Genomic DNA, 14,636 nt, shown 5'->3' with positions numbered 1-14,636 from the left:
TCACTTCGGAGATGAAAAACTGAAGACATTTTAAAATTCAAAACCCATCAGCATGCGTTTGCCCTTTAATTGGCAGAAAATCGATCATGAGAGCAGTCCAGAGAACGTTTTTTTTTCCTCCTTCAGCTGCTCCAGCTGAACTACAGCTGCAGATTTTTTAAAAAAGAAAAAAAAAAAGTCTTGAATGTACTTTATAAGTGCAGTAATTCCCACAAATCAGTTACTGGAGTTAATGACCAGTTTGTTAAGGCATTAACTGCCCTCAGCTGGGAATGACCAATTTGGGGGGAATGGCTGCACAACTGCTAAGATAATTCACTAACACTTTCAAATAATGATCCAGCTAATTAACGGTGAATTCCTGTGGAAATCCTATCGAAGTACTTATGACCTCTGCGTTTAATAGCCAGTGAGTTCATCATGATTCATGTTTATTACCGTAAATACCAAAGGAATCATAATGACTAGGCCATTTTTTTTCCACCCTGGTCTTATTACTTGAACAGATTTGACTAATCCACCTCTAGTCATTAAGGACCTAGTTCTCAAAAATATTCAGTCTTTTCACTGCTCTGCTCAAAATTCACAGGGCCTTTGGTGCTATGCCAGCATACGGACTATTGGCAGCCTGTTTTTACTTGGGAATAATTGATGTCTGTAAGTCTTAAAGGAGCCCTTTTGAAATGCCTGCCATTTGTAGGATGTAGAGGAATCCTAGCTGGTTAGCTGCAGTTTATGGTTCTTAGTCATGAATTCTTATGGGAAAATCATACCCCCAAACCCCAAATTCATTTAGGATATACAAGATTTTTTTTGAGGTTTATTTTTTAAAAACTCAGATATCCTTTCTTCCAATCAAAGAAGATGATTAGCTTATAATGAAGGATAAGCTCTTAATTTTACTTGGACTATTTAATCTCTCTTAATGACTGTTTATGGCTATGTGATCTGCAAATTAGCCTTTAAGTAATAATAAATGTTGACTGCCAGAAAGCCATTACTTTTTGTGTGCAGCTGTGTTTGAGGAGATGAATTTAGGTTATTTCCAGACATCTTCCCACTCCGGGTATGCACTTTTGTCCTAAAATATTTTGTCCTTTTTTTACAGCTGTCAGAATATCTGCTAGATGCCATAAAGTTATAGGCTGTATTTTCATCAAGCAACTAATCATTTATATAATAATTAATGCTTCAGTGAATAAAATAATTACGGTTATATACTGCAATATACTGCAATCTTCATTCATATGTTGCAGTTCTTTAGTGGAGAAAGGAAATATGTGATTTGCAGCAATAAGATGTAAATTAGATTCGTCAAGGTAACATGGGTTAGAAGATCATGTATAGGATATTTACATCTTTTTTCTGAGTTAAAGGGCAAATGTCAGTTTCTGTATTTGTAAATTCCCTAAAAAAATACCAAAAAAAGGAAGAAAATCAATTTTTTTAAAAGTTTTTAATGTTTATTTGTTTTTGAGAGAGACAACAAACGAGCATGGGTGGGGGAGGGGAAGAGAGAGAGGAAAACACAGAATCCAAAGCAGGCGCCAGGCTCTGAGCTGTCAGCATCCAGAGCCTAACGCAGGGCTTGGGACTCATGGACCCGAGATCATGACCTGAGTCAAAGTCAGATGCTTAACTGACTGAGCCACCCAGGCGCCCCAGAAAATCAATTTTTTTTAATGTTTGTTTATTTTTGAGAAAGAGAGGTCATGAGCATGTGAGTGGGGGAGGGGCAGAGAGAGAGGAAGAGAATCCAAAGGGGGCTCTGACGGCTGACAGCGCAGAGCCCAATGTGGGGCTCGAACCCATGAACCGTGAGACCATGACCTGAGCCAAAGTTGGACACTTAACCAGCTGAGCCACCCAGGTGCCCTGAAAATCAAATTTATAGGTATTTGTAAATCACGTGATTGGGTTCCAGGGAACATTTACCCAGACAAAACCAGAAGACATATCAGCAACTTTTGTTATATTGACCTGTGAGTACAATATTGTAGTCCCTTAGATCTGACATCACCTCCTTTCCCCCTTTTCTCAAGGAGAAAGAATACCTCTGGTGTAATGCCTGTCATATTTCAGTTTCTTTTGTTCAGTTGTGCTCGGCCTAAACAAGGGGGGAAGCATGGGACATGCCACTTGAAGGTAAATAAGTACTGTAGCTAATCGTGAGCTTTGTCTGCAGTGTTCTCAGACTTCTGCCTGAGTCCTTTCATCTTCTTGGTGGCCGATCACCTGTATAGTTTCCTACTCCAAGACTGAGTTCAAGTTCTATTGCAGATGCAGAAGCATGAAAGAGGGGTGAGAGATTCACAGTGTGTTTGTGGTAGTGGTGGAGGACGAATGTGTACTGAATCTGTATTTTGATTATGTTCTTTTCTCAAGTTGCACTCTTATTAAGGAATTTATAACCCTGTAAGAATGAGAGAATGATGAAGGGCTCCTATCAGATAGGGGTCACTTAGTGGAGCCTTGTAGTAAGGTAACTCTCTTCAGCCCATACTTTGGGAATAGTAAAGCTTTACGGGAAAGTGACTGAATAGGAGGACAAGTGGCTTAGCTGCAGGCTCAGAATATACCTCTGGACCCTGCCTAGCTCATCTTGGAGAAATCTCCGCTGCTTCTCAAGCCTGCTTTATTTCTGACTATGATCCGATCTTGAAAAGAGAAAACCCCACCGTGTGTGTTAGGGGCACACGATAGTACTGTTCTGTTGGTAAAACAGAAAAAAACATTCCTGTTCACATAATAATTATAGTAAGAAATGATATGTATTGAATTGGTTTATTACTGTGTCAGACTCAGTACTACTAATTCCTTTACCAGAATTCTCTTAACTAATCCTTACGTAACAACCCTTTGAGTTAGGTACAGTTGTTATATCGATTCTGCTGATGAAGAAATTGAAGCACGGAGAGTTTAAATAGCACTCACAGGCTCTATCTCAGGTGCAGGAGTCACAGATTGAACCCAGCCTGTCAGAGCCCGAGCTCTGAACCACAGTGTTATGCTACCAGGGCCACTCATCTTTTAAGCTTCTGTAGCACCTTGTGTTTTTTCATAAACTCAAACACTGCCTGATGGTAGCTCTGGTCCAGTTTAGTGAAAGTGAGCTTCAGAACTGCTGAAGATCTAGTCCCCCACACTGCTGGGGGGATAATTCCTTTTGTCCCTGTCAGGAACTTCTTTGGCCCTTCAGAACCTACTGTATCTGGGCACAGGTCTTCCAGTAAACAACTGGTTGTCGTTGTGCATTTCATCTTCTCTTCCCCTCTTCGGCCACCTTCCCACTGTCTTCTCTAAGACTCCCGGGTCTCATAGAGTCCCTTCTAATTTCATCTCCTTCCTGTACTATGCTACTAAGGGATAATGATAATAACAGGAAGCCCACAAGCAGGCTTTGTAGTCCCATCCAGATTTGAGTCTCAGATTCATGGTGGTGTCTCCTTTGGAAGGATTCATAACCTTAATGAATATCATTGCCTCATCTCCAAATCAAAGATAGGACCTACCTCCTCACAGGGTGAACAAGAAAACATATGCCTAACATACAGTAGGAACAGTATCACTGTTGGCTTAACCCTTTCTCTTTCCCCTTTTCTCAAACAACTACAGCTCTAAAAAGATTGGCTGTCTGCCAGGCTTTCAGGACAGCACTGCTTCCCTGGAGATTCCACCGCAGGCCTTCAGTTTTCAGCATGCATTGGGGCATGGTTAGCATTTTAGGTACATATTATGGGGGGGAAAAAGATGATGGGAACTGGGGACATGTTCAGAGGTGTTTTGTTGTTTTTTTCTTAATAGTGGGTCACGATAGAGAAGAATTAGGAAGGCATTAGAGAGCTGCAAGGAGTTTTCACCTTGGGCACGAGTGTGGAGAGAGGAGAAGAGACAGCACACAAGAGCAGACGCAGGACTGGCTGAAGAATGAATCTTTCTGTTTCTTGAAACTAGATATTTAGTTTTGTTGTGAAAAAAAAATAAGTTATTGTCATATCTGAGATCTGTTTCTTACATATGTGATTCATCTGCTTTTCAGAAATTATTATAATTTTAGGACTCTGCTCCAGGCTTCCTATTCTATCACGTATCCTATATCTTTGATTTATCCTTAGGATATATTGCCATTATATAAATTGTATTATCAGTGTGTATTATCATTAGCTCTAAAGGAGCTTCCTTGTTACCTATCTTATCGAGTACAGATCTCTTAAAAGTGAATCTTTTCTCTCATCTTATATGAATGATATACCACCTTAGAACAGTTCTTAGAATTCTTTTCATTGACACCATCAATAGACTCTCCTCAAGCATGGACCGTTTTATTCCTGTTTCCACATCGAATTCTAATTTGTTTGGTGATGTACTTTGATCTTGAAGAATCTTTTTATTGGTTATTGATTCTTTGTTTCTTTTACCATTTACCAAGTTGTGTGCTTTGGAATCCTACTTTTCAGTGAACCCACTACATAGAGAAAATATCTTCAAATAATATTTTGTTAAAAAAATATTTTGTAAAAGTTAAGTAGGATTAGAACATACCCACAGCTAAACAACATATAGAAAGAAACTGGAATAGCAGGGAAAAAGAGATTTGCCTTCAGAATATGAAAGTTTGTTGGGGTGCCTGCGTGGCTCTGTCGGTTAAGCGTCTGACTTCGGCTCAGGTCATGATCTTGTGGCTCCTGAGTTCGAGTCCCTCATCGGGCTCTGTGCTGACAGCTCAGAGCCTGGAGCCTGCTTCAGATTCTGTGTCTCCCTCTCTTTCTGCCCCAGCCCACTCACACTCTGTCTCTCTCTCTCAAAAATAAACATTAAAAAATTAAAATTAAAAAAATATGAAAGTTTGCTGAAGGACCCTACTTGAAAAGATTTAAAAATAACTCAATACCTAGAAAAAAAAGCTAAATACTGTGAAGTATAATCTGACCAAACCATAAGGATACCCTCCTCCTTGGAGAATAAAGTTGGAATTTTTCACTTAAAAAAAATTTTTTTTTTAATGTTTATTTTTAAGAGAGAGAGAGGGAGAGAGAGAGAAAGAGAGGCGGGCAGAGAGAGAGAGAAGGGGAGAGACAGAATCCAAAGCAGGCTCCAGGCCCTGAGCTGGGGTTCAAACTCACAAACCATGAGCTGAAGTCAGACGCTTAACCAACTAAGCCACCCAGGCGCCCCAGATTTCTTCTCTTTTAACCTATGTATTAGAAAACCTGTACAGGGACACCTGAGTCGCTCAGATGTTTAAGAATATGACTCGATTTCGGCTCAGGTCATGATCTCACAATTGGTGAGATTGAGCCCCACCTCAGGTTCTATGCTGACAATGTGGAACCTACTTGGGATTCTCTCTTTCCCTCTCTCTCTCTGCCCCTTTCCTACTGTCATGCGTGTGGGTGCACACTCTCTCAAAATAAACAAACATTAAAAAAAAAAAAACTTGTACAAAGATTTGTTTGCCTATGACAGGTGTGTTTTATACTAGAATAAGTGTAAATGCATGCCTTCAACAGTGGGAAAATATGCTTTAGTAGTATCTGTGAATCTTTTCTATTTCTATATTTCTGTATTTTCTATTTCTATGGATTTCTATATTTCTATAGATTTCTATATTTTCTATTTCTATATTTGCTTTGATCCCAAGAACAAAATGTTGGAATTGGTGGTATACCCAATTTGTCTATACTTTTCTCATTTTGGAGTAATTTCACAATTTCTGCCTCACATCTTCCAAGTAGAATTCTTACCCCTAAATACTTAGTGTATATATTTTCTACAGCTAACTTGTGTTTCTGAATTTACTAGTCTTCATCTTCAGATTAAGTGTACTTTCTCCTCTGTTCTTATATCTCACCTTTTCATCTAAGCCTAGGGTCATTATCCTTAGAGCTTATCTTTTGAATTCAGCGTCTGTCTTCTCCACAGATTATGTAGTGACATTTTTCAAATAGTAGAAAGGACCTGAAATTTACCCAAAATGATTTCTCCTGCACTCTTTATTCTGCAGATTTTCTATAAACTATAATGCTATAGAGAAACAGACATAAAACATGAGATAAAATAAGTGTTACTTCACATATAAAATGTAGTTTCTGCATGTGTTGTGTTCCAAGTGGTTGAGTTAGTGAATTCACAGATTTTTAGTTAAAATGAAAATGTATACTAGTATGTATTCATCAGATAAGGAATGGATTTTTTTTTGTTGTTTTATCCCAGGGAGTCATTTTTATGCTGATATTGAAAGCCGAAGGAAACAGGCTTTAGCCAAACTATTTTGAAAGATGCAGAAATCCAGCTTTTAAAAAAGTGTTTCAAAAATGTGTTTTATTCTGTCATATGTCTGTCAGTATAGATCAGTCTTTCATACCCAGTATTAGAAGGCCATTTCATCTTATCAATTACAAAAGTATTTGAGTGTTATTGTAACATAACCTGGTGAAGATTTTAGAATCAGAGTTTAAATCCCTGCTTATTTACAAGGCTGTATAGCAAATATATATTTTTCTCTAAGCATTAAGTTCCTCATCTGAAGCATAGGGATAATATTTACTTGACAGATTATTGTTTTGAAGATTCATTTTGTTCTCTCTCTCTCTCTATATATATATATATATATTTTTTTTTTTAATGTTTATTTATTTTATTTTGAGAGAGAGCACAAGCAGAGGAGGGGCAGAGGGAGAGGGAGAAAGAGAATCCCAAGCAGGCTCTGCGTTGTCAGCACAGAACCCAACAAAGGGCTCAAACTCATGAACAATAGGATCATGACCTGAGCCGAAGTTAGGAGTCAGATGCCTAAGTGACTGAACCACTCAGGTGTCCCACCACGTGATATATTTTTATGTAACATATAAGCTCAAGGAAAACAAAGAGTTAGAGCTAGTCGCTATATTTTTATATTTACTTGTAAAAGATCTCCTATAACTTTTAAAATATTTGCCTCAAATCTGAAGCTCTTGTAGAATTTAGTAATTTCTGTCTTTGAACAAATGTGTTTATTTCTTCTGTTTTAGCCTCTGATTTTTTTTAATTTTTTTAAATATTTTATTTTTAACTAATCTCTACACCCACCATGGAGTTCAAGATCAAGAATCACATGCTACACCAACTGAGTGAGCCAGGCATCCTTAAAAATGATTTTTAATATTTATATAACGTTATATAATTATAACATGCAAAACATAATAATTGCATAATGTTTAGATAATATTACCTAAGCATATCACCATTTATTTTATGATTTTCTAAATGTTGGTTATCTAGATTATTTTCAAATTTTCAGTTATAAATAATAACCCATACCTCTGAAATCACTGTTGCACTATAAGCTAACTAACTTGGATATAATTAAATAAATTAAAATATAAAAAAAAATACTAACCCAGTGGACATGCTAGTCCATTTATTTATTTATTATTATTTATTCATTCATTCATTCATTCATTCATTCATTCATTTAATTTCCATCCAAATTAGTTAGCATATAGTGCAACAATGATTTCAGGAGTAGATTCCTTAACACCCCAACCTCTGTTTTTTTAATGTAACACTGCTCCTTGTTTTCCAGCTTTATTGAGATCTAAATGACATATAACATGATATAAGTTTAATGTATGTGATGTAATGACTTGATATATGTATATATTGAAAAATAATTACCACAGTAAGGTTAGTTAACACATCTGTCACCTCACACAGTTAAGTGTGTGTGTGTGTTGGGGGGTGTGTGGGTGGGTGTGGGTGTGTGGTTAGAATTTCAAGGTTTACTGTCAGTAACTTTCAAATATATACAGTACAGGATTGTTAACTATAATCACTATGCTGCTTAAATATTAAAATCAGTCAGTGGATATTTAATAAGATACTACCATGTGTTCTAAGCCTTGTGAGAGTACCAAAGTTCACATGGTCTAAGAATTTCTAACCATCTGGAAAGATATGCCTAATATATCAAAAAATTCAATAAGAATCTAAAACAGAATTTTAAAAAACACTACATATTTTAGTAATTTTGTGGTATGGTAGACACAAGGTTAAAGGTGCTAAGTTTATCCTCCATGTTTAAACTTTTAAAATCTTCATATATTATTTATCAATTAAATTCACTTACCTACTTGATTCTTTTAAATTCCAAATATCTTCAAGTATTTCTCATAGCCTAGAATTTTCAAAAAGGATATTGTTTCTTGATTTAAACAAGTTTTCTAATTCTAGTTCTGTCACTGACTTAGAGATCATAAATAGGACCTTAAAATATGACCTATCTGAAAGAAAGAAGGACTGCATGATACATAGAATCCCATTTTATTGTTCAATCTATGATACATCATTTGTTTCTCTTTCTCAGTTTCGAGGTGTATTAGGCCTCAGTACTGAGGCGGTCCTTAGTCTATTTGTAGGCCTTAGTGTTTTATAGTCATGTATTTTTTTAATGTTACAAATACTACTGTACTTCTTTTATCATTTAGATTATTTTTCCAGTTTCTGACTCATAAGAATTAAATATACTTTCTGTTCGCGATTTTTCTTATATCATCACTGTTAGGAGCTGTGTTAATCACATATTTTCATGGAACATCAGGGTGAGGATGCCAGTGATCCAATCTGGTTCACAGTAGGCTACTGAAAACAATAAATTCTTTGGTTTGTGGTTAATTTTCTTTTTACAAAATGCACGTTGTCTCTTGGAAATTAATGATATTTCACAGACAGTATATTCTAGACTATAAAATTGAAATAGGGAGGTCAAAATATTTTCTAAATTAGAGGTGTATAAGCATTTGATTCAGGAGGTTAAAAGTCTTAATGTATTAATTTGAGTGTGTTATACCAAAAAAATTAATTATATCCATGATTTAATCATGTCCATGATTTCTTATTCCCAGGTAATGAAAACTACAAACAAATAGCAATGTGTGTTCTTTACCACATTAGCATGGATGATCGCTTTAAATCAATGTTTGCATACACTGACTGTATACCACAGGTAAGTGGTTTAAGTGTTTTTTAAAAGCATTAAAAAATTAGGTATTTTCCATTTTCTTCTCTTGATTTTCCAGATACATTTTTCCCTAAAAAAAAATTCCCTCTTAAAAATAATATGAGTTTGTGATAGAAAATTGGAAAATAGGGAGCAGTATAAAAATGAAAATAACTTTGTTATCCCAAACTCAGAGATAACCATTTAACATTTTGGTATATTTCCTTCTACAGAGTTAAAAAATAACATATTGAGATTATATACAGTATGTAATTATATATTACTTTATTTACTTACTAGATCACAATGTATTCTCCCATGTCATTGAACAGTCTTCAAAAATTATTTCTCATAGTTATATGATATTCTGTTGCTTAAATGTATCATTATTTAATTATTGTTAAATTGTGTGTTTTTTCCAGTTTATCACATAAAAACAGATGTAAGTAAACTTAGGTAAACAGATGAAATAAGGTGGAATAAATATCATGGTATATAAATGCTTATCCACATCCCTGTGTTTTTCTTTAGTTTAAGTTCCTAAAAGTAGAATTACTAAGTCAAAAGGTACAAACACTTGTGTATTTGACATATTTTCTTCTAAGAAGGCATGTTTGTATTTCCAACTAGCATGTCACTTTTTTCCTTTTTTTAAATTTTATTTTAATTCCAGTATAGTTAATATAAAGTGTTTTATTGGTTTCAGATACACAGTAGTAATTCAGTATTTCCATATACACCCAGTGCTCATCACAAGTGCACTCCTTAATCCCTATCACCTATTTCACCCATCCACCCACCCACCTTCCCTCTAGTAACCATCAGTTCTCTATAATTAAGAGTCTCTCTGTCTCTTTTGTTTTTCCTTTGCACATTTGTTTTGTTTCTTAAATTTCACATATGAGTGAAATCATATAATATTTGTTTTTCTCTGACTGCTCTTACTTAGCATTATACTCTCTGGCTCTATCCATGTTGTTGCAAATGGCAAGATTTCATTCTTTTTTATGGCTGAGTAATTTGTGTGTGTGTGTGTGTGTGTATAGAAAAAATTTACAAATTATTTATTCATGTCCTTTGCCAATTTTTCCACTGGCACGTTAATATTTTTAGTATTAATAAATGAGATTCAAATATGAAATAACTATTTTAATTCTTTGTCATATTGCTAGTATTTCCTAACTTTGCCTGTTCATTTGGTTTATGTTCAGTGATTTTAAATGATTTATCAAAATTCTTTTATCTTTAAGAAAGATTTTGCTATGACTCAGTTGCTTGATATATTTCATATGTTAGGCCTTTTTATCTTGAAGTAGTTCAGTGATTTTTTTTTTTTTTTACATGGACTATGTTATAAGGATAGAGATTCTATACATATTATACATATTTTGCTCTTAGGGAATATACATTCACAGAATCACTATTTTGCCATCAATCTTTATTAAACTGAGCTCCACTAATTTGAATATCTGATGATTGGAACACTGGTTGGGCCAGTTTTAAATATTACATTATTTTTTATAAAATGGTTTCCTAAGATAGAAAAAGCAAACTTGCAGGGTGTATGGCAAACAATAAAAATAACACTTTAAAAAACACTTTAGGGGGCATCTGGGTGGCTCAGTCAGTTAAGCATTCGACTTCGGCTCAGGTCATGATCTCACAGTTTGTGAGTTTGAGCCCCGCATTGGGCTCTGTGCTGACAGCTCAGACCCCAGAGCCTGCTTCAGATTCTGTCTCTCTCTCTCTCTCTCTCTCTCTCTCTCCCTCCCTCTCTCTCCCTCCCTCCCTCCCTCCCTCCCTCCCTCCCCCTTCCCTGCTCATGTTCTCTCTCTCTCTCTCAAAAATAAAGACTAAATCTATATACAAAACAAAAAAACAAAAACCCAACACTTTAGAAGAGTATGAATAGTAAGTCACACTTAGAAAAGTATTTCCTCTTAAGACTCCTGCTGGGCAATTCCTCATTAAGCTAATATAAGTTATTAAATGTATGTTACTTGAGAATTAGTTAATGTATAGTAAAAAAAATCAGCCATAATTTCTCTTTTTATTCTTACTGACAATCTTTTCATTCATCCAAAATTAGTGAGATAGTTCTAAATTTGAATTTGCTATTCCAGAATTTTAACACTTTATCTACATGCAATTAAAAAACTGATAAACTCTTAAGGGTAATTTCTTAGCCTTTTATATCAAGTGGATAAACTAATTATGTTTATAGGAAATAGACATTCTTCAAAGAATATAGAGCATATCTTATCTAACAAGGCAAGGCTTCTTATAGAGATAACATATGTCAGAAGTGTAGCCAGTGCAAAGTGTAATCAAATTCTTTGTCAAACAAGTTTTCAATAAAAGAGTAGCCATGTCAAAGGGAGATTACAGGTGATTTACTACAGTCTCACTCCATATGTTCCAAGGGTTTCTGCTTTGCGGTTTCAAAGGGTGTTCCTTTTCCAATCCCATTCAGTGTCAGAACTTCATTGACTACAGGATATGAATTGGAAAGCAGCCAAAGAAGAATAGTATTCTTGCCTAGATTGACTGTTTTTATCCAGATTAGACTTAAAGAAAAAAACATTAAATAAAAAAGAAATAAATGTAAAATAAAAAGGGATAGAAAACTTACTCTTGGTGAGTCTTCAAATTGGAGTTATCCTCTTTTAGAATATATAATCTCAACCATAAGACATAAAACTTTATTTTAAATAAAGAATTGGAAGTAAGAGCCTCTTTAGGTTGTTTCTGAAAAATATTATCACTGCACTTGAAAACTTTGTATGTAGAAAATTCTCCCATACCTTTTCAAGAACAATATTCATGCATGTTTTCTTGACTAATGATTTTTAACTCAAACGTTTCTGCAGTGGGGTTTTCAGAACATTTCATAACATTTATGAACTATATTTCATAAACAAAACCTTCCAAAACCTATTTAGTAGTCAATATTTTTTTTTTAATAAAATTCAACCCTTATAGGAACGGTGAGATGATGTTACCAAATTACATCATAAACATCCTGAAGCTTTTTAGTATGAAGCCATATTTTGAGAAACCAAATGGCACGCTCACATGTATTTGGTCCTAACATGCTATCCAGCCTATGACTTATACTTATAAGGCTCAATTTTGAAATAGTTATGGAAAAGTTGACATGGCTTGATTCCCACCCAGTGTGACATGCATTATTGAATAACACAATTGTGGAAAGCAAGTCTGGGATTAAATTGCAATTTCCAAGCTTCCTTCCTAAGTTAAAAAGATACTCCTTTCAGAGGTAGAGGCTGCTCAGAGTAATGTTTTTAAATATAGCAAAGCTTTAAACTACTGGCTGGGGCGCCTGGCTGCCTCAATGGGTCGGGTGTGTGATTCTTGATCTCTGGGTTGTGAGTTTGAGCCCCATGGTGGATGTGGAGATTACTTAAAAATAAAATCCTTAAAACAAAACAAAAGAAAAAAACTTTGTGACAGCAGCTGATTGTACTTATTAAATAAAGCTATATCTAATGTTTGGATCTTAGAATTAATGTAATACTTGGTTAACTTTGAAATTATGCACATTAATATTTGTTTAGTAAAGACTGTCAAGGAGCACCTGGGTGGCCCAGTCAGTTGAGCATCTGACTCTTGATTTTGGCTCAGGTTATGATTCCAGGGTCATGGGATCGAGCCCTGTGTCGGGCCCTGTGCTGAGCGTGGAGCCTGCTTGAGATTCATATTCTCTCTCTGTCTCTGTCTCTGTCTCTGTCTCTCTCTCTCTCTCTCTCTGTGTGTGTGTCTCTCTCTCTCTCTTTCTCTCACTCTTTCTCTCTCTCTCCCTCCCTCCTTCTCCCTTTCCCCCTCTGCCCCTCTCCCCTGCTCTCTCTTAAAAAAAAAAAAAAGAAGAATGTCAAGCATTATAAATGAAAAGCCTAAAATAACTTTGAAAGAAGGAAAGCAGTGGTTCATTAGTCACCCATATTCATTTTAATGACAAAAAAAAGGTGGAATATGGTCTTGTTCTTTAATTACATTAGATATTTATGTAACGGACCTTTATAAACCATAAAAGACTATACAAAAACACGGTACTCTTAGTAAAATATCAAATCATTCACATTATTTTGGATCCATTCACTGTCCATTTTAAATACTGCCTTATATGCATTTTATAAGATAAACCTGTAATTAGACTTTTTGTAAATTATTTAATACTCAGAGTAGGTGCTTATATGTTCAATATGCCTCATAATCTCTCCCAGTATTATATTGCTTTTCTTCTTTTGTACTTTAGTGCCTCTAATTACCCAATATATTGTAATTTTTTTCCCTATTATGTCACCATTCTGCAAAATTTGGGGTCCAGGGCTAGTCTGGCTTTATAGATGATCTTAATGGTCTCAGTGGGTGAATTGTTTCAGGTAAGCATTCTTGGGGATAACCAGGAGTTAATAGTTGTATTCTAATAATAGTTAAAAGTACACATTAACAGTTCATTGTTATTTAGACCTCTAAGTTGCATGTTTTGTTTAAATAGGTGTAAATGCCATCCAGATGCTTATAAAAGTATTTATTGGTATTAGAATGGCCAATCAAAGTGCATGTTTAGGTAATGATGTCATGGCGTTATTTAATATTTTACCCTGGAACAGTGTGTAAGAATCTTCATAGCGATCCACATGTTTTCTACCACAGTTGTCCTATTTGGCCGCTCTTTGATCTACATGCTTCTTTTTAGCTGAATGCTGGTAAACGTCCTTTCTGACAGCCCCCTTTGCTCCTGCCTGCCATTATCTGCTGAAGTTCAGAAACCAGAGCATCACTTCAAACAGCACAGTTAGGGAGTAGCCAGTCAGAAGAGATTCCTGAGGCATGCAAAGTTCTGCCATAATCATTCAAAGATGTTTGGGTGGGGGGATGGGGGTAGTAGAGGTGTATGTGAATTCAGAGAGCTGTGGGGGTTGGCCTCTGGTCACTGGTAAATAAGTGAAGTCAGGTGCCAGAGAGTCTAGACACAGTGATTTCAGTCTTGAGTCTTTGGTATCTGATACGCAATATGGGACCTGTCTGATTGAGCACTGTTGCCTCTTCATGGCACAGGCTGAAGCCCTTTTAGTGCTTTCCTGTTAAATTAGTAAAAGATGACAATGGACATAGTTAAAACAGAACAAATCTAGTTTTAATATTTCCTAGTTGTCAGCAATTACACTTACTTTTGAAGTGCCAGGGGTAGCAATCAAATTAGAGACATAATGTTGCCCATGGAGTTTGAAGGAAACTATTATTTTAAAATGTGAATGCTTTAATTAAAATTGAAGTGTTTCTCTTTCCTATTATGAAAAACTAATTCTATATCATGATACATTTCATTCACATTTAGTCCTAATTTCTCTTGATTTTAGGGGGGGTAGTTGGGTAAGATTTCAAACTGTGCATTATTTTTTAAAAATCTAGCCCCTGATTACTTCACCACAGGATTTAACATAGAAATTACCAAAAGCAAACAACACCCCTCAGCTTCTAATAGATCACCTCTAACCCCATTTGCAAGGGCAATTTTCATACTACAAGGTCAATTTCAAGTAAATAGCAACAGATAATTTGCTTTTGTAACAGATTTTTGTTATTATAAAGAAGTTTGTTACATCAGTAAAAATTTGGAAGAAATCTATAGTAA

The 14,636-nt window shown here is 35.4% G+C and overlaps 1 protein-coding gene across 5 annotated transcripts in view; it reads left to right on the top strand.

The window, feature by feature from the left end:
- The window catches only part of KIFAP3 (kinesin associated protein 3), a 181,304-nt gene that overhangs the window by 101,197 nt on the left and 65,471 nt on the right, over positions 1-14,636 (top strand). For all 5 annotated transcript variants that reach the window (XM_042924555.1, XM_042924554.1, XM_042924557.1 and 2 more), the window contains one exon: positions 8,883-8,983. In XM_042924555.1, the coding sequence (XP_042780489.1) occupies positions 8,883-8,983 (101 nt within the window). The remainder of the gene's footprint in view (positions 1-8,882; positions 8,984-14,636) is intronic.

Source organism: Panthera leo, chromosome F3, assembly GCF_018350215.1.
Source record: "Panthera leo isolate Ple1 chromosome F3, P.leo_Ple1_pat1.1, whole genome shotgun sequence".
Lineage (NCBI taxonomy): Eukaryota > Metazoa > Chordata > Mammalia > Carnivora > Felidae > Panthera > Panthera leo.
The sequence above is the reverse complement of the archived record's forward strand: the minus strand, read 5'-3'. Positions and strand labels throughout refer to the sequence as shown.